Consider the following 20,393-nt stretch of genomic DNA (forward strand, 5'->3'; position numbering starts at 1 on the left):
GTGATCCACCTCACAGTAACAATCCTGTCAGATCGTCCATGCTTTGAGTGAGAGTGTAACGTTACTGGTCGGCCGATCTGGTTTCGTGGTTAAAGTTAACCTTTTCGACATGTTTCTGTGTTGTTGTTGCTCAGCAATGGCATGGATGCGATCTTGTCTGGGGGTGTGGCTAAAGGAGAGTGGGACGGTGGGCGGTGCTCGGGGTGGCGACTGAAGGCGGTGACTGTGTAGTTCTGACGTCAACTTTTTACAGGAGTCACAACGGTTCGTTAAAATCACAGCTACTTTAAGCAGGCTCTGCGCATTTTACTGCGGACTGACTGTTTTGAAACTTATATGGTAGTTAAATAGCTCCTAGACCTCAGTTATCATGAAAAAAAGCCAGGAAATTTCAGTTTTGACAATATGGGACCTTTAAGCGTTCAAACCATAGACTGTGTTTTAATTTTTTTTAACCATAGACTGTATAAAAACATGGATGTAGTGTCCGTGACCTCACCCGTAGGTTCCTGAAGAGGGTTTTGAAGCTCAAAGTGGGCGGAGCCGGCCGTCGCCATCTTGGCACGTCACTCCCGGATAATCAAAGATGGGCAAAGAGGCGGGAGCAGGTTGCTGAAACCACGCCCACCTAGCTCGACGGTGGTGACAGCAGCGGCAATCCACCTGCCACTCAAGTGGCCACGCCCTTAATTATGCAGAACTTTAAGGCTTAAGTCACTTCCGTGTTGGCTTCACGAGAGAGAGCGGGAGGTTGCCGCTCGGTTCAAACGGAAGCTCTAGAAAAGTCCAGCGACGGGAGGGGCGTGGTTTGAGGCTCCGCCCATCGCCCGCCAGTCAGACCAGAACACAGTCAAACCCCGGGAGAACACACCAGAAACCCCGACCAGACACACACACAGCCGCCAAAGCCATGTAAGTCTGCGCTTTCTGTGGAAAATATCTGTACTGATGTATGCGAAATACAGCTCGCCACTGAACCCAGTACTGAGAAACTGCGTAGACTGTGAAGCGTATCGCTAGCCAGCATTAGCTAAGTTAGCGTTACTTCTGCACGACTCGTTCACTCCACTCCTAGTCCTTAAACTATCCGGTAACGTAGTGGAAGTATCGGCGGATTTATTAAACACCAGATCTAAGAGCATTACGTTCAGAAAGCTGTGCTAGTTGCTGAAATGTGTGTAATGTAAAGTAAGCTAGCTCGTTACAGTTAGCCTGTATCAGCTCACCGGTGTTAGCATGTTAACTTGCCTCCTTCGCCGCTCGGGTCTGTTCATAAACGCGCAAATCTTTGTAAAACTGTGTTTTTCAGTATCGACAAAAGCTCAGAGCGCTGTTAGTGTGACGGAGTTGATCTTTTAGCTTCGTTTATGGCTGAATGCATCGTGAGAACGAGCGCCTCCTGCACGTGCTTCAGGGCCAGATGAATGAATCAATAAGTGACAATCACTCACACATCCCCGAAGACAGAGACCATGTCTGAGCCTCTCATCAGATGTCTGCGATTTCAAATAAAGGTGCAGGTTTTATTTTAATGGCAGACATTCCTAGGACTCAGATTGTCATATCAGGAAGTCATGTGATCATATTATCTTAATAAAAAAGAAAAGCAGGTCGTGCCCTGATGGTATTTCACATCAGTTAATTAGTTTAGTCCTATGGGCATGTACAGTATGAGGATTACATTTATTATGAGGATGGAATTGAGTAAATGCCACTGTTGTTAAGTGTGTACTGGCTGCAGAGCTAAATGGTGAGTCACTCAGTACAGCATGGGCTGGGGTTAGGGTTAGTCTTTTAGGAAAGGAGCAGGAGCTGAGGCAGAAGTGCTGGTGTCTCACAGATAACTGCTCTTTACAGACGGTCTGATTTGAGTTTTCTTTGCCTCACTGTACAAGTAGTGTTTGTGGGGAACGTTTGACGCCTAATATTTCAATTAGTGGTTGACTTTTATTGGACAATGCTGATACTAGAGAGCAAGGTGGACAGTGCAGTTTTTAATGATACATATTTTGCTAAGGATATTAATGGTAACCATGTGGAACAGATTAATGGAAAGATTAGGCCTATTAATAAAATGTTTGTGATCTGTAATGGTTTTTAAAGAAGTCTCTTATTTATTAGATCAAAAATACAATTAAAAACGCTATTTTGCTGTACAGCAAGACAAAATGTCTCCCAAATTATTTTCTGATAACTTTATAGAAAGTAATATTTATACAATATATTTATAAATGTCAGTCTGTGTCAGTGCCATTCAGATTTTGCAAGGCAGTAAGTCTCTCACAAAGGATGCATGTATTTGATGATAAAATATGGAAAAAACTGCAAAATTGTGAAATATTATTATAATTTGAAATTAACAGTTTTCTATTTGAATATATGTTAAAATGTCATTTATTCCTGTGATCAAAGCTGAATTTTCAGCATCATTGCTCCAGTCTTCAGTGTCACATGATCCTTCAGAAATCAGTATGATATGCCGATCTGCTGCTCAAGAAACATGATTATCAAAGATGAAAACAGTTGAGCTGCTTCATATTTTTTGTGGAAAGTGGAAACCGTGATAGATTTTTTTCTTCAGGTTTCTTTGATGAATGGAAAGGTCAAAAGCACAGCATTTTTTTTGAAATATAAATCTTTTTTTAACATTATAAATGTCTCTGCTGTCACTTTTGATCAATTTAATGTGTTATTGCTGAATAAAATAAATTTCTATTAGGGTTGCAAAGGGGTGGAAAGTTTCCAGAAAGTTTCCACCTTTTTGCAATCCTAATTTCTGTTTTTTTTTATCTTACCCCAAATGTTTGAATATATTATACAGTGAAGTGATTGCGAATAAGAGATGCTCAAAATTGCAACTTAAATACACAATACTTGCTTAAATGTATGGGAAAAACAGTGTCTTTGACAATAAATGGGGAAAAGCATGTTTGCTGACAAGATATTATAACCTTAACTGATCAAATATCAGCTTGATTGGTCAACATATTCTATCCAGTATTTAAGTGATCCTGTTTAAGTGATTATATCCACATATAAAATTGTTATCTGTAAATTATCCTATCCGTTTTAGCTTTAATTCAAATACAAATTTCCCTTATCAGGCATCCAGCAGCTGCTAAGTGGTACGACAGACGGGACTGTGTCTTCATCGAGTTTTTGGTGGAGGACAGCAAGGATGTGAATGTCAATTTTGAAAAGTCCAAATTTGGTTTCAGGTATGTTGCTGTAGCTACAGTCATCCATGTAAAACACAAAAGGCTTTTTTATTGTCATTGCCTTAGATTCTATGCTGTATTATGAGTGTTTTGTGGCTCGGCTAATGCTGTCTTCTGCTCTCTTTCAGCTGTCTCAGTGGGACGGATAACATTAAGTACTCAAATGAAATTGACCTTTTTGATTCCATCGATCAAGATGTGAGTTTAGCACACAGTGGAGAGCTCCCGTTTCAGATTACCCCCAGTGGGATGCTCATCTCAGGATGAGCACATTTTGTGTAATATTTGACTTTCTATTTTCAGGGGTCCAAACACAGGCGTACAGACCGGTCGATCTTGTGCTGTTTACGGAAAGCGGAGTCAGGGAAATCCTGGCCCAGGTTAACAAAAGACAAAGCAAAGGCAAGTGCTGTTCCCTATTTATTGTCACTGCAGTATTTACAGTTAACACTGTCATTATTTGATTAAGGACTATGTCAGATATCTTGACAATTTGAGCTCAAACTGTGTTGGTTTTAACAATTAACTTCTACTTTGTATTGTATGAAAATATGCCTCTAGATAAGTACATGAATCCAAATGCCTCTAACTATTTTCCATATAACCTGTTGTATAAAATCGTATCAGCCAGTGCATCCGTACTTGCATTGTTGACTGATCAAACTTGATATGCGTTCGGGCTGCGCAATTAATCGAATTTCTAATCACGATTACAGTTATGGATGCCACAATTACGTAATCGTTCCAAGTCCAAAGTCGTAAAAAGTCCACTTATGTTATTCTGCGTGCTTAAGATTTCTACATGTTATCTTAAGGGTTTTTCCCATTGTTTAAATTTTAGTTTTAGTATAACACTATAATACCATTCATATTTTTACTTTTTTATAATTTAAAGAAGAAACCAATCCGATGTATATTTGACATTTGAGGCTAAATACTATAGAAAAGCACTAAAGGTTTTTCAGTTAGAGTGTTCTCAGCTTGTTTATTTTCATATAAAAATACGGCGTGCAGTTGCATCAAACAATGGTGTAAACGTCATTCAATGTAAATTGTGATAATCGTAATTAATAATCGCAATTACAATTTCAAGGGAATAATCGACAATTATGATTTTTGTCATAATCGTGCAGCCCTAATGTACGTGTATTTTGTTTGTCTCGCTTGAATTTTGTCTACAGCTCAACTGGCTTAGTGTTGACTTCAACAACTGGAAAGACTGGGAGGATGATTCAGAGGAAGATTTGTCCAACTATGATCGCTTTTCAGAGGTTAGTACTTTTTAGTTAAAAAAAAAAACTATAATTCACCTCCTGGCAGTATTGCCTATTATTATGGGAATTTTGTGAAGAATACGTCTGTAATGAATGTGGTGTACTGACTTGCTTTGTTGGTTTTAGATGATGGGCAACATGGGAGGAGAGGATGATTTACCTGACCTAGATGGAGCAGATGATGTAAGATTTAATAGTTTCTTCATATGTATAATAAAGTTTAGTTTAATAGGATAGTTAATCCAAATCTTTCACTCAGCCGTATGTCATTCCAACCCAACATGTTTTTTTTTTTTCATACAATAAAAGTTAAGGTGGTCCAATGTTTTAGTTTTGACTTTCATATTGTCATTTTGTCAAATGAATTTGTCCATACTATGAAAGTCAGTGTGGTCCAAAACAACATTGCATAGACAAAAAACATTCTTTTTAGGATATCATCTTTTCCTTTCCACTGAGAAAACAAAAATCATACTGGCTTGGAATGACACGAGTCAAGTTTCAGCTGAAACTAGTGATGTGTTAAACCACATTTTTAATTAACTAGTTGTTTTACTAGTTGGGTTGTCTGAATGATTAGTCATCACTTTGAGGAATCCCAGTATAATTAGGTTCATTTAGGGTGGGTCCCGTCCAATCAGATGCATTTCTTATAAGAGGTGGAGCGGAACAGAACGCAGAGGTCTCTTTTGACAGGAGATGTTTTTAACTTGAAAGTACCTTAAAGGAGAGGAATTTAGAAACAAGTATTTACTGCGCTGACAGTCTAAAATGCTGACATCAGGCTAAAACAGCTCTAAATTGATCCTCTTCAAAGCACAGTAAATATTAAAACTAAAACAAAAAGATAAACAAAACCATATCACTAATTGACTATAGTGGCCCATTCCTGCCTTAAAACATGTACGTCATTTTCCTGCTATTTAATGACTATATTTTTTTCAGGAATCAGCTGATAGTGATGAAGAAAGTAAGTTTTCCTCTTTTTTTTTTTTTCTTTCTAGCTTGTACGTTCAGAGCCATTACTGTTTTAAAGGGATGGTTAAACCCAAAAGTGTACTTTACTTTTAATATTCTCATAATTTTTGGCCATCCGTTGAAATCATTTAATCAATTGTCTATGAAATCAACATTTTCAAGCCAAAAAGTACTTGCAGACAATAAACAATCCATATGAATCAAGGGGGTTTGAAGTCTTTTAAAGAAACACGAGCAGTTTATATGATGAATATATTTATTCACTTCTAAACATTGATCGACACGTATGCAAAGAGCACTTTAAATATGGTCAACAGAAACTCGGCTGTGCTTGCGTGATGCTTGAGAACAAACCTCACTGGTTCTTGCATGTCAGATAAGCATGTTTGAGCGCCACGATTCATGTAGATTAATTGTACGATATCATTATGTATTTTTTGAAGCCTAGACTTCCAATGGTTGGACACAAAAATATATGTATTTGTTCTTACTTACGTTTTGAAAGGCCGTGACGTTGAGTAAATGATGACAGAATTTCCATTTTTGGGTGAACTGTCCCTTTAAGTGTTTTTGTATTATCTTGACTCATTATGCTGAAAAAATATTGAAAATGATTTACCGTCCTTCTTGATGTTCCAAAGTCGTATGACTGTTGCCATTTGAATACGGAGGTGAATTTATGAATAATTTTATAATGTCCTGGCAAGCTCTAAAAAGAAACGAAAGCACTATTGAAAGCTTAAACTCTGGTCCTCATTCATTGTAACTGCAAGAAAAGCAACCAGTGCATAATAGATTTTCTCCATTTGTGTTTTACTGAAGAAACTTGTATAAGCTGGATCAACAAAAGAGAGTAAAATTATGACAGGTTTTTATACTCGTTAACATGCTGGTGTTTTTCTCCAGAAATGCCAGATCTGGAATAAGCGACTGGCACGTTGTGGACAGAGAGAGGAGGAGAGGGGGATGACCTAATGAAAAGAGGAAGCTGTCACCTAAATGCTACTTGATCTGAAAGAGAGCAAAGCTGGATTCAGTGGGACCGTTGAGTTCATGAGCATCAGCTCTGTCTCAGTGGCTGCACTCCAGAAGATCGTCATAAACCTCTGCTGGGAGTTAATATGCATATTGTTGTACAGCGCTTCGTTGTCCCTCTCCTTATGACCAGTCCTGGCTTCATTTTTTTTTTTAATCTTTGCTAAAAACATGTATACTTAAACTGTTTGGAAAAACTGCACTGTATTCATATTTCTTTTCAACTGAAAAGCAATAGATGTGATGGAAAGTTTCTTTTTTTTTATTGTAAGGCATTGAAATTAAAATGAAAAGTGAAACTTTGCAGAGGTGGAGAGAGTTTGTGTCTTGCAAATCCTGTGATTAAAGCATAAGAATGATTATGGATTTTGGAAACTGTAAGTTCCAGTTATTAGACATAAGACTCACTGCCCTAATATACAGTACTTCTTTTCATACGTCTCGAGGTGGTACCAGATTTGTTGGATGTTGATATTTTCTGACTCTCCAAAATGATCAATTTCCCCAAAGTCCTGTTTTCAAACAGTTTTAGTACTGTATTTGGTATTGGACCATTAATGTCTTTCATATTGTGACTGCAGTATGATATTTGATGTCTTCAAATGTAAAAGATGGGAAAACGGAAAGGTATTGTATGTTTCCAATCAAATCTAAAACAAAAAGACCAAATCAGTTTGCACTATCAAAATTAGGTGCTAGACAGGGCTATGTGTGCATATTGCTAGACTCCTATCAATGTTTTCAAAAGAAAAAAGCTTTCGATTTTGTCAACATATTTCTAATAAACCACTCGATGCTTACCGTTTCACTTTCTCTGCTGAACAGTTAAATTGACAGTTCACCCAATAATCAAAATGGCCAGCATTTACCATAGTTTCAATCCTAACTTGAGTAAAAAAAAATTTAAATTGGGTTCACTGTTGTTTTTCAAAATGGAAAAAAAGTACATTATACAGGTTTGAAATGATTTGAGGGTGGTAGCTGATGACACAAGTTCAATTTTAGGTGAACTGTCCAAGATGTAAATTAGTTTCTTCATCAGAACAGATTTGGAGAAATGTAGCATTGCATCAGTTGCTCACCAGTGGAGCCTCAGCAGTGAATGGGTGCCGTCAGAATGAGAGTCCAAACAGCTGCTAAAAACACCACAATAATCCACAACAGGACTCCAGTGCAGTGAAAAGCTGTTTTTGTAATCCATCGTTGATGGACTGGAGTCCTGCTGTGGCTTATCTTGATGTTTTTTGACTCATTCTGTCGGCACCCATTCACTGCAGAGTATCCATTGGTGAGCAAGTGATGTAATGCTACATTTCTCCAATCTGTTAACATGGACAAACAAACTCATCTACATCTTGGCTGGCCTGAGAGTGAGTATATTTTCAGCAAATCAGAGGTGAAATATTCCTTTAACAGATACACCTTTAGATGTGAACAATATTAGTAAATGTTGAATTGAGCATTAATAAATGCTTTAGGGGTATTTTTCATGTTAACAAATGGAGCCTTATTGTAAAGACTCCTCAGTAACCTGTTCAAGGGGATAATGGTGATGATGGGATATCTGAGCAAGCATGAAGCCAATATTTCCAGAGGCGTACTTCATAAGCATAGTCCTGCTGTGGCTTATCTTGATGTTTTTTGACTCATTCTGTCGGCACCCATTCACTGCAGAGTATCCATTGGTGAGCAAGTGATGTAATGCTACATTTCTCCAATCTGTTAACATGGACAAACAAACTCATCTACATCTTGGCTGGCCTGAGAGTGAGTATATTTTCAGCAAATCAGAGGTGAAATATTCCTTTAACAGATACACCTTTAGATGTGAACAATATTAGTAAATGTTGAATTGAGCATTAATAAATGCTTTAGGGGTATTTTTCATGTTAACAAATGGAGCCTTATTGTAAAGACTCCTCTTCAGGCAACCTGGCTTCAGTAACCTGTTCAAGGGGATAATGGTGATGATGGGATATCTGAGCAAGCATGAAGCCAATTCCGTGTTTCCAGAGGCGTACTTCATAAGCATCCACAACTCGCGCGTTCATACATCGTTTCGCCGCGAGGTCAAGAAGGAGGTGCAATAATGAGGATGATGATGGGTTCATAACGACGCGCGCGCTAGGCTTATAGCGCCATGCGGACACCTCTCACTTCACACCAACCCTTAGCAGGGTGTAGCCTATCTATCATTTTCTGCCATGCTAAATGCGGTCGCCTATTTAAAAAGGGGATATTCTTTGTTAATGCAGTCGCTTACATATTGGATGAGTGGCATGGCCTCTACCTATATCAGTAGAGGACCATCACTTCCTACAGCCGCATTGTGGCTGCGCATCCATTCCTCTCCAGTGACTTCAGGCTGAGCATCACCGCGCTGGGCCCTAAAGCCTGAGAGCATTCTGTTCCGCTCGATAAACACACGACGTCTTCCCAGGCCCGGCTCCAGAATCTAATCACTGAGGGTGCTTCTTAAATCAGTGAGGGTGCTCTAACTATATATATATTTGCGCCATAGCAACGGACGCCACTAATAGGCTATATCTATAGTGGCGTCCATTGCTATGGCGCAAAGAGCGCTCTGTTCATAATCACTAAAAAAGCTGTCACTCATATTTGTATATCTATTTTTTTTAGAGTCAATGGATGGAGCAAATAGCTGCAGACAAATGAGGTCCCTTTTTAAGTTTTGGGTTTTTACCAATGCTGTATAAGTAATTTTTTGGAGTGCCACATGTGTAAAATGTGCGGAAAACTGACCACACACTTGTGTCTGTGTGACAGCCCTATAGCACATATGAGCAGCAAAAATGACGCCCTGTCCCAAATGAAACCTAAAATGTTACATGGGACACCTGTCTTATGGAGTCGTACAGTCATGTGCGATGATGCTCATCAGAATTCCTTAAGAATATGATTTGAGACAGGGCCAGAACCTGACTGGGGCCCTGTGTATTGGCCAGTCAGAGGCAAAATGACCGTGAATTTAACGGTAAAAGACTGTAAAGATGCTACAATAAAAACCTGTTAAATGGTTAACGGTAAATTCCCCTACTATATACGGTGAAAAACTGTATTGTACATTACATGTATTGGACATTAATTTTACGGTAGTATACCGTTTTTGGAAGTGAAAAAGAATTACCCGTGTGACATTTCAAATTTGATGTTTTTTTGTTTAAATAACTATGTTTCTTCTTAGTTTTTTCTTATCAGGTTTGTATATTAGGGTTGTGTGTTACACCTAATGTTGTTAAATGAATGTTTATTGCATTATTTCAGTTTCATGTGTGTTATCGTGATGGTGTTTAGTGTTTGTGTGAATGACACTGTGCACCTTCTATATATGTTATTATTTAAAAGCTGCTTGTGATGGGCTTTGGTTCATCATGTGACTTTCTCATTACTTGCATTTGGTGGTTATCAGTGTATTACAAAGGTACAAAACAGATTTCAGTACTTCAATAGGTTGGTATATTAACATTATATCAGTTAATGAAATTACGGTATATTTAAGTTAAAACGGTAAAACCTAAAACGTTGCTGCCATATTTTTTACGGTAAAATTCCGGCAACCACAGCTGCCGTTTTTTTACCGTAAATTTTACGGAATATTTTTCACAGTGTATTATATAAATTTACTAGCAATTTCATAGTGAAAATTCTTACTGTTATTTTTTCAGTGTTGAATTTTCAGCATCATTACTCATTAATCTTCAGTGCCACCTGATCCTTCAGAAATCATTCTAATGTGCTAATTTGCTGCTCAAGAAACATTTCTTATTATTATCAATGTTGAAAAAAGTTGTGCTGCTCTATATTTTTGTGGAAACCGTGATTGTCCTTTTTCAAGATTCTTTTATGAATAGAAAGTTTAAACGAACAGAATTTATTTGAAACAAAAATGTTTTGTAACAGTATGAATGTTACTATTTTTTGACCAATTTATTGCATCCTTGCTGAATAAAACAGCAATGGGAGACAGACAGAGTATTTGGGAAAGCTTTTCCGTATATTTGTAACTGAATATGAGAATATCATAATAATAATTTTTCCACCAATAGGGGCTTGGGAAAGTCAACCAGTTTTGTATGGGTATTCATCAAATCTAGCTGTCTGTTCAGAAGCTGCTTTGCATAATTTTAAAAAGAGTTATTTTTTATGGAAAATAATACTTTAAAAGAATATGCGAACTGAATGAAGCGTTTTCTGACACTTAACTGCATGTTAATTAAATGAAAATGTATTATAGTTTACATTTATATTGCATGCAATTAATTGAACTTAAGAGGGTTTTTGACCCATTTAAGTATGACATCTTTATAATTTTAATACATCTTTGTAATTTCATAATTACTTTTATTGTGTGTGGAAATAAAGTGTATTGCTGAATGTACTGACAAACATTTATAATAAAATATACTTTAATGTTGATACGTCATGTAGGCCTATTTAAATATATTTAGGCTATAATTAGGCTACACATTTGTAGCAGAAGTTTCAATTTAGTATTTAAAACATCCATCCATCCATTCTCCAAACTGCTTACCCTCTGTAGGGTCGCTGGTCTTTTAAAATACATTAACATTAAATGTAAAGTCAAATAACACTACAGTTAAAATAATAATCAAGTAGCCTACTTCTCTGAAGCATGACAAAAGATTATCTAAAACAATGATCTGAAATGTAAACCTTTCAGTTTGACATTATTACAAATGACACTTTTAAAAAGTGTATTTAAGTGTTAAGAATCAATCATGAAAATGAATTCTCTTTATATACACTTAAGTGGCCTTCAGTAATATTATATGTGACCCTGGAGTCTTAAGTCGCACGGGTATATTTGTAGCAAAAACCAAAAATACATTGTATGGGTCAAAATGATAAAATGTTCTTTTATGCCAAAAAGGATATTAAGTAAAGATCGTGTTTTTAAAAAATCCCTACCGTAAATATATCAAAACTTAATTTTTGATTAGTAATATGCATTGCTAGGAACTTAACTTTAAAGGTGATTTTCTTAAAGGGGTCATATGATGTTGCTAAAAAGAACATTATGTTGTGTATTTGGTGTAATGAAATGTGTTTATGCGGTTTAAGGTAAAAAAAACACATTATTTTCCACATACTGTACATTATTGTTTCTCCTCTATGCCCCGCCTTTCTGAAACGCATCTATTTTTACAAAGCTCATCGGTCTGAAAAGCGAGGTGTATGCTGATTGGCCAGCTATCCAGTGCGTTGTGATTGGCCGAATACCTCAAGCGTGTGACGGAAATGTTACGCCCCTTACCATACTGTGATGCTTGCGGCAACCACATGTGACGACCTCGGGCTGCTGTCAGCTCCAGGCATGACGAAGCGATATCGTCCTCTTTTGGAAGACCAGCGCCTTCACGACATGATTGCAGCGTTAACAACAAAACTACAGCGAGAATAAAAGTTACGTCTTCTTTCTTTGCATGCACATTTGGGCGGCGTTATGCAAATCTTCCCACATCGTGATGTAGATATGTGGGGGCGTGTTAGAACGAGCCGTTTTAGGTAGGCGTGGCTGACTCTGAACTTTTATAAAGAATATCTCTTTGGATTTGAGACTTTAGTCTTTGCAATTTTACAGATCTTCTTTATGCACCAAGAGCTTGTAACACTCCAAAGAGAAAGGAAAACTTTCCTAACAAACATACATCAATGAAAAGTTTACTTAGTCAGCTTTCAGATGATGTATAAATCACAATTTCAAAAAACATCACCCTTATTTATGACTGGTTTTGTGGTCCAGGGTCACATATGGTCTTCAGTAATATTATATAATCTGATTTAAGTACACTACAAGTGCACATTCATGACAGTCGTGTTCACAGGGGTATTGTGGTGTGTGCACAGCTGTTTTCTGAGAGACTGGTTCGTGTCAGAGGGCAGCGGTCTCCTCTCCTCTCCTCTAACGTTACCCGGCCGGCGCTGGGACCCGGAGGCGCGCGCTGCTTCACTTCCTCTTTCGGCTCGCTCTCTTTCTCTCGTCTGTGATCATGGCTGCGCTCAAACAGTACCAGCCATGTTTGCAAATCTGAAACCCAAAGGTTAGCGATTTAGGCGTTTATTATTTACATCGCGTACACCCTCTTCACCACATCGGTCCTCTGCCGGGGGCCACACTCCGCGTCTCCTGCGCGGTCGGCAGGCATCAAGGTTGGGCAGTTTTATTATCATTATACGGGAAACTTTTGAGACAGTGTTGTGTGGGTGATGCTGCCTCATTTTCTCTTAGCGTACATCGGGAAGATAACCCGAATTAATCAACGCAACATGACCTTCTGACACGAGACGATGAACGTCCGTCTTTAACGTCGCATTCGTGGAGACGAGCTTTAAAAACACGAGAAGCCTCCCCTAATGTCTTACAGCTCAGACTCTATTGTATTTATATAATCAGCCCGTTTTATCTGTGCGTCTTTAATTATTTAAATAACGCACAAACCCGTGCTTATGTAAATAAGAGCTGCTGCTTTCGCTTAACTCGCAGCACTTGCTTTCGTCGATGATTAAACGCTGTTAAAGTGATTTCGAGCCCAATTTCATTCATGCGTCTAAATACTGAATGAACATGAATGCTAATCGGCGATGATTGTCTCTTAAACGCTGGCGATGCGGGACGCGGGCCTGGTTTGGTCGCTGGTGTACACCGAGCACTTTAATCCAACTTCACATCAAAACAGCATGTTATAAGTGTCTGCATGTCTCCAGCTTTTCATGAGGCTCTTCACTAAAACGCCTTCCCGCTATCTTTATTTGCGGTCATGTGTGTTAATACAGAATTAGTCTTTTATTTTAAAGCGATGTCTTTGTGTGTTTATTGTTTGGCCGCATCTCGTTTCCTTGTCTCAGTTGTATGGGTTATTAATTAATGATCGTGCAAGAGTGAAATTATATGAACGCAGAACACTAGAGCAGATGTGAGCTGGGTTACCCCGAGCTGTGGTGCTCTAGTGTTGGAGAAGTTTGATCAGATGTGGATATGTATTTATATATATATGTGTGTGTGTGTGTGATCGGAAGCAGCGCATGGTCATGTGCGATGGTTAGCCTCCATGCTAGCCGATTCCAACATCTCCGTCGTTTCTTTATTCACATTTCCCGCTTGATATTTAATTAAACACCACTCTTTCTAAGTATGTGTTGCTTTTTAGTGGCGCTATGTCGGCCGCACGGCCGTTCTGAATGAAATCGCGCAGTTTAGAGTTTGATGTTTACAGTTAGCCGTGTGGCTAATGATGGACACGCATACAATAATCAGCGCCGCAGGATTTGATCTAAATGCACAAGTCGTTTTAATTAGATTTGATAAAAAATATCCAGGACTGACTTGTTGTTATGTGTCAGGTGTAATGGTTGAGGCTGGCGTTCAGCACGAGAGCTGCGTGTGAGATGCGTGTTATTTAACGCGATTGCTCGGGCATCTCATCGGCTTTATCTGCGACATTTTATGTTGAGATGTGAAGAGCAATATTTGTGATGTCCGCCGCAGCAGTGTTCACTGGCGGCGTCTCAAAGCCTCGCACAGCGTTCTGGGCGCTCCGAACGTTCTGTGTGTCATCAAAGAGGCCGAAAACCCCATTAGAACGCGATGCGCGCGCCAGCAGTGCTGATAAACGCGTATAGTTGGGCAGATCGCTCGTTTTTGAGACGCAGCCGCTGTCTTTAGCACTTGTGGTTCGTGAACGAAGGTTGGGTGAGAGTTGGAGTCTGCAGATTTTTAGTACAAGAAAGATGAGAAGGATCTGCCTATTGTTTAAAATGGTAATTGTGGTATTAGGAAAGGGTTGAAATGTGAGTCTGGTTATTTGGAATAATTAAAATTCATTTTTTCCATGGGTTTAACTTTTTTTTATTTACACAAATATTTATGCCACAAAAATGGATTGTCCACTGATCCACTTTTTTTTTTTTGTAATGCTGTGTTTTTAATGGTTTGACAGCTGAATGACAGACACCAAGGCAAACAAAAAGCACAACCTATTGAGTTGTTCGAACTGTAAAAGCATGGACCTAGCAACACCAAGGTTATCGGTTCGATTCCCAGGGAATAACTGAACTGATGCAAGCTGTTTCGTATAAAACCGTCTGCCAAAAATGAATATATATATATATATATAAACAAGTAACATTCTGTTCCTCAAAGCCTCATTTTCATCCATGTCAAATTACCATGTACTGTTTATCGTGACTAATGTTTATAATGACATTAAAGTTTTAAAGTAGGTTTCTTGAATATATCCCACACCCTGCCTGTCGTTGGTGGATAAATGGAAAGGCCTGCCCTAAACTTACTTGAATACTAGTTGAGCCAGTATTGCTGTATCTAGGCCTGTCGCAGTAATCAATATATCGACTTGTCACGCAATATATGTACATGACCTCAATAATTTTTGGTGATGCAAAATATCGCCCATTATATTTACTTAAAGGGGTCATATGATGCGATTTCAAGTTTTTCTTTCTCTCTGGAGTGTTACAAGCTGATTGTGCATAGATAAGATCCCGGAAGTTGCGAAGACTAAAGTCTCAAAACCAAATAGATATTCTTTATCAAAGTTAAGACACTGCCACGCCCCCCTAAAACGGCTCGTTCTAACACGCCCCCACATATCTACCTCACTATGTGGAAATATTTGCATAATGCGCCCAAATGTTCACGCAAAGAAAGAAGGCGTGTTTTCAGTAACCGCAGTTAGTGTTGAAGCAGCATGTCAGGGAGACGCTGTGTGTTTCTCTAGGCGAAAGCAAAAGCACTTTATTTGGCCTTCCGAAAGTAGATGCAGAGAGAGAGGTGTGTGTGTGTGTGTGTGAGAGAGAGAGAGAGGGTCACACTGTCTTAACCGTGGCTTGTGTACTGCACACATACCAGCTTCATCACTGTGTCACGCGACTCTGTTCCCCTTTCGGGCTCTGTCTTTACATTTATTTAGAAAGATGAAGCTCACGATTATGGTAAGGGGCGTTACATTTCCGACGAGTGCTTGCGGTGTTCGGCCAATCACAATGCACTGGGTCAGCTGGCCAATCAGAGCAGACTGCTTGTCGGAAGGAGGGACTTTGTAGAAAACGAAGCGTTTGAGAGAGGCGGGGCATAGAGGACCTACAATAATGTACAGTATTTGAAAAATAATGTGTTTTTTGAACATTAAAGCATGTCAACATATTCTGTTACACCAAATACACAAAATAATGATCTTTAAAAAAGCATCATATGACCCCTTTAAAAATTATTGTCACCGTGTTTTGTACATTCCACTTGCGTCTGTGTCTTTTGCAGCTTCTTGTACATAACGTGGTGTAGTGATGAGGTGCTACTTCAAATTTTAAAAATGCTTCTACAATCAAAGTTTCATCTGAAGATATGGTCTTGTTTAGGGATCTGTGCCTTTGTGCATACGGACATCTGACTGCTGAGTAGTAATTGTGTTTTTCAGCAATAGTGTGCACCCTTCATTTACAGAGAAAAGAAGGTCAGGGAAAAATCTGTAGATGGAAAAATCGCCATACAAGTTCTTTGTGCATTTTTCTTTTTTTTTTCTCTAATTGTTACTTTGCACTTTATGTTAGAAAATGTTTATTTACTATTTATTCAAGTTTTAAAGGTATCTAATATTTTTGATTCTTAATTTCCACGATCTAAATATTCTTAAAAATTAAAAGTTTGTTGTCATTTGGAAGTGTGTAGGCCTTCTTGCATTACTATGCTGTTACATTATGATTATATATTCAGTGGCATAAAATGGTCTTTAAAATGACAATAATATCGCTTATCGCAATTATTTCTGGGGAAATATATCGCACAATAAAAAGTTGTTATCGTGACAGGCCTAGCTGTATCAGATTGTTAGAGATGTTTTTGAAAATCACAGAATCACATACTTTAGTAGGCACTACAGTTGATGAGGAACAAACTTTGCAACTGATAAAAAAAAAAAAAGTATGTTGTAGTATGAATGTAATCCAGGCGTACCGCTTTTGCCATGTTGGCTTTCTCATGTGACCTACAGCATCAGTTGCATCGCTTCTCTGCCATTCATAATCCTCTCCCATGGCCTTTGTGGGATAGTAAAGTGTGCTTTAGATGCATACTTCAGAATCTCATCTGAAGTAGTAGCTCATCTGGGTACTTTTCGCCTAGTTTTATTGAACTCTATGAATTTGGACATAAGGTGCATCTCAATTTGTGTCCTTATGCACTATTCTGTGACATTTTGTAGTATAAATAGTGTGATTGTGTTCACACTGAAAATTTCAATTAGAAGTGCACTTAATTAACCAAAAAAATCTAGGTGTGGAATGGACACTTCACGCTTTCAGATTCTGATGATGGACAAGATAACTTTATAAAACTTGTATTGTTCATAGTGTAGCTATAGTGTATCATTTGGGACACAACAATACTGATTTTACATCATGTTTAGTAGGCATATTTAGATGCAGGGACAGTGTTTACACTTTAGGGAAGTCAGATGACAATTGGCATATTTACAGTTGTCTGTGCATAAGAACGTGGCATAAGTGAAAGTAACTTAATACTAAAAATATGCCTCGTATCATCTTTCAATTGTGTTTTTTTTTTTCTTCCGCCAGATGGAAGCAAATAACCATTTCAACTACGGGCCTCACTCTTCTGTGTCCGCTAACTCAGGAATGAAGCATTCCTCAGGAGATTCTCTCTTTACTAACGGGTCCTCCATGAGCTTCCCCCAGCAAGGGAAAAGTGAGTCTGTGTCTTGTATTTGCATTTCATTTTTTATCCATACATGTTGTCTATAATTCCATAAATGTGGTGGATTTTGAGCCCTTAAAGGGTTAGTTCACCCCAAAAATGAAAATTCAGTGATTGAATACTCACCCTCATGTGGTTCCAAACCCGTAAGACCTTCGTTCATCTTCAGAACACAAATTAAGATATTTTTGATGAAATCCCAGAGCTTTCTGACCCTCCGTAGACAGCAACGCAACTGACACACGCTCAAGGTAGGGCTGGGCAATTTGGCAAAAAATTAAAATCTAGTTAGTTCACCCCAAAAATGAAAATTCAGTGATTGAATACTCACCCTCATGTGGTTCCAAACCCGTAAGACCTTCGTTCATCTTCAGAACACAAATTAAGATATTTTTGATGAAATCCCAGAGCTTTCTGACCCTCCGTAGACAGCAACGCAACTGACACACGCTCAAGGTAGGGCTGGGCAATTTGGCAAAAAATTTAAATCTAGATATTTTTATTTTTTAGATCTTTTGACCGATTTTATTATTTTTTTAATTAGTCAACTTGAAAATGTAACTGGGTCAAAGACATTAAGATGTCCGCATCAAAAGAAATGTACAAAAGTGATTATATGTCCATAGAAAGCACATTAAATGTAAGTAAAGTGTCTACTTTTAAGGTTTCAAATAAGTTTTTGGAGAATAAACATTACAATGTTACATTGTCATTCAGTGTAACACAATATTTATGTAAAAATTCAAACAACATGCTTATTCTGACTTGTACATATTTAAATGTATAAAATAATAAGGGAGCATATGACATTTTATTGTGTTTTAAATGAGTAAAAATTCTTACTGACAAATGGGCAAAACCTAGGATAGTGGCACATTTAAAAAATGTAAAATTACAACTAATTAGTATTTGGGGTGAAAGTAATTAGTCTTTTAATGTCATAAATTGATTTTTGTTGTAAATATGCCTGACAAGATTGTTACACTGAATTACATTTTAGTGGGTGTCTTCTGTAAATCAGGGGAAAATGTATGATATTTATTGTGAAAAACAACAACAATTTAAAGCAGTATTACACTTATTGTTTTTATGCTTAAACCCTTTTTCGTCTTTGACCCAACTACAACATGATTCAAGTAACTTTTTCGTTATTAACCCTCTATTTAAAGAAAATTCTATTCCAAGTGCACCACCCATGAAGTTGTCAACATGATGTAAATGTTAAACAAATCACTTGTTAAATATCTTTGCAGAAAAGATGCATGAACTACAAATACATATTGTACAAACGTGTCTTATGCATATTATATGTTCAGAAAATCAAGGAAATTCAAATTCAGAATGACTGAAGGTATAACACAAGTACACTATCATTAACTATAGATGTTCTGTAAAAACAACTGCAGCTTTCAGCCTGTCACCATGATGCAAACATGAAATAGCAGACGTACAGTAGCAGTCACAGGTTTTTTTTATTCGCCTATGCTACTTTTCCATTGTTTTTTTATGTGTAAACATGGACACGTCTGACTGTTGAGCTCGTGTCTCTTGCAGTGTCTCATGCATGAAACGGCATTCTAAAAATGCGGCGCTCAAGTTAAAAGAAGTTCACTCCCATCTTATTGCATGTTTTTCCTATTCCACTGCCCGCGTCGCATCTTTGTCAACACAAAAGCGCATTCTGTGTGATACGAGCGCATCACACGTGATCAGTTAGTCACGTGCACCGACATGCGGTTCGATCGTTCTTTTCTCTTTACTGTTATCATTGGCATAGTCAAAGTGTCTAATTCTAACGTTTGGCAATATTTCTATTCAAAATCGCGATTCCTCGATTTCTAAAAAATATAATCGTGGCAAAATTCATTATCGAATGAATCGATAAAATCTGAAAAATCGCCCAGCCCTAGTTCAAGGCCCAGAAAGGTAGTAAGAACATCATTAAAATAGTCCATGTGACGTCAGTGGTTCAACCGTAATTTTTTGAAGCCATGAAAAGACGTTTTGTGCGCGAAGAAACAAAAATAACGACTTTATTCAACAATTTGTCGTCTCCTTGTTATTTTTGTTTTCTCTTGCGCACAAAAAGTATTTCTGTGGCTTCAAAAAATTACGGTTGAACCACTGATGTCACATGGATTTTTTTTTTTTTTTTTACGATTTCCTTACTGTGTTTCTGGATGTTAATTGTGGTAGTTCCCTTGCTGTCTATAGAGGGTCAGAACGCTCTCGGATTTCATCAAAAATATCTTAATTTGTGTTCCGAAGATGAACGAATGTCTTGCAGGTTTGGAACGACATGAGGATGAGTAATTAATGACAGAATTTTCATATTTGGGTGGTCTATCCCTTTAATGCTCCGTTTTTAATTGATGCTGTTCGTCACACAGATCTGAATGGCGAAATGAATGTGAACGGCATCACTACTGCAGGTGGGAGCGGCCAGCCAGGCACCCTCCCTCCCTCTTCCTCTTATCCTCATATGAGCAGCCATCTCCTCCCAGGCAGCATGGGGTTTGACTATCTGTGGGGCCAGTCTCAGTACAACCCAGCGATGGGGCCCGTCCCGCCCCACGGGTTGCTCCAGAAACCTGGCTCCCAGGGTGGGATACAACCACAGCAGCCTCAGCTCCACTTCCAGGGCCATGGACCGTACCAAGTCAACGGAAGTATGGGACCGTCCCGGCAATCTCCGGGCGCTGGGCTGCAGTATTGGGGAAGGGGAAATCCTGGGCAGCCGCAGGGGGGATCTTCGATGCCCATGGGATATAACTCTCAAAGCATGTATGGGACATTTCCCAGCCAGGGGATCCCAGCGTCCCAGCATCACCAGCAGCCTCCGGCCTTGCAGCACCAGTCTGCAACGGCGCATCATCTCCAACCCCATTCACACCACCACCCGCCTCAACACCAGCAGCAGCAACAGCAGCAGCAGCAGCATTATGGTGTGATGCCTAATGGAATGCCGTATTACCAGCATCCATCGCACCAGTCCCAACCGCAGGCCCCAACTCAGTCTCAAGCACCGACTCAGATGATACCACCTGCCGCGCAGAGCTTTACGCCTCCACGAGGAAGCCCTCAGCACCATCACATGGCCAGTGGAGGAGGCAGAAGCAG

The 20,393-nt window shown here is 38.7% G+C and overlaps 2 protein-coding genes across 2 annotated transcripts in view; both read left to right on the forward strand.

Moving 5' to 3' along the window:
* Window positions 1-734: 734 nt before the first annotated feature.
* ptges3b (prostaglandin E synthase 3b (cytosolic)) lies at window positions 735-7,303 on the forward strand. The gene is made up of 8 exons (XM_016293512.1): window positions 735-912; window positions 3,105-3,218; window positions 3,347-3,416; window positions 3,522-3,620; window positions 4,400-4,489; window positions 4,619-4,675; window positions 5,438-5,462; window positions 6,377-7,303. Coding segments are annotated over exons 1-8 (477 nt in total). The 5' UTR covers window positions 735-910; the 3' UTR covers window positions 6,397-7,303.
* A 5,190-nt stretch (window positions 7,304-12,493) lies between these two features.
* baz2a (bromodomain adjacent to zinc finger domain, 2A) overlaps window positions 12,494-20,393 on the forward strand; it is a 47,222-nt gene continuing 39,322 nt past the window's right edge. The window contains exons 1-3 of the mRNA XM_016293474.1: window positions 12,494-12,697; window positions 17,135-17,264; window positions 19,664-20,383. Of these exons, the coding sequence (XP_016148960.1) occupies window positions 17,135-17,264; window positions 19,664-20,383 (850 nt within the window). The 5' untranslated portion in view covers window positions 12,494-12,697. The remainder of the gene's footprint in view (window positions 12,698-17,134; window positions 17,265-19,663; window positions 20,384-20,393) is intronic.

The sequence above is a fragment of the Sinocyclocheilus grahami genome, unplaced genomic scaffold (genome assembly GCF_001515645.1).
Source record: "Sinocyclocheilus grahami isolate Dianchi unplaced genomic scaffold, SAMN03320097.WGS_v1.1 scaffold303.1, whole genome shotgun sequence".
In the NCBI taxonomy this organism is placed as follows: domain Eukaryota; kingdom Metazoa; phylum Chordata; class Actinopteri; order Cypriniformes; family Cyprinidae; genus Sinocyclocheilus; species Sinocyclocheilus grahami.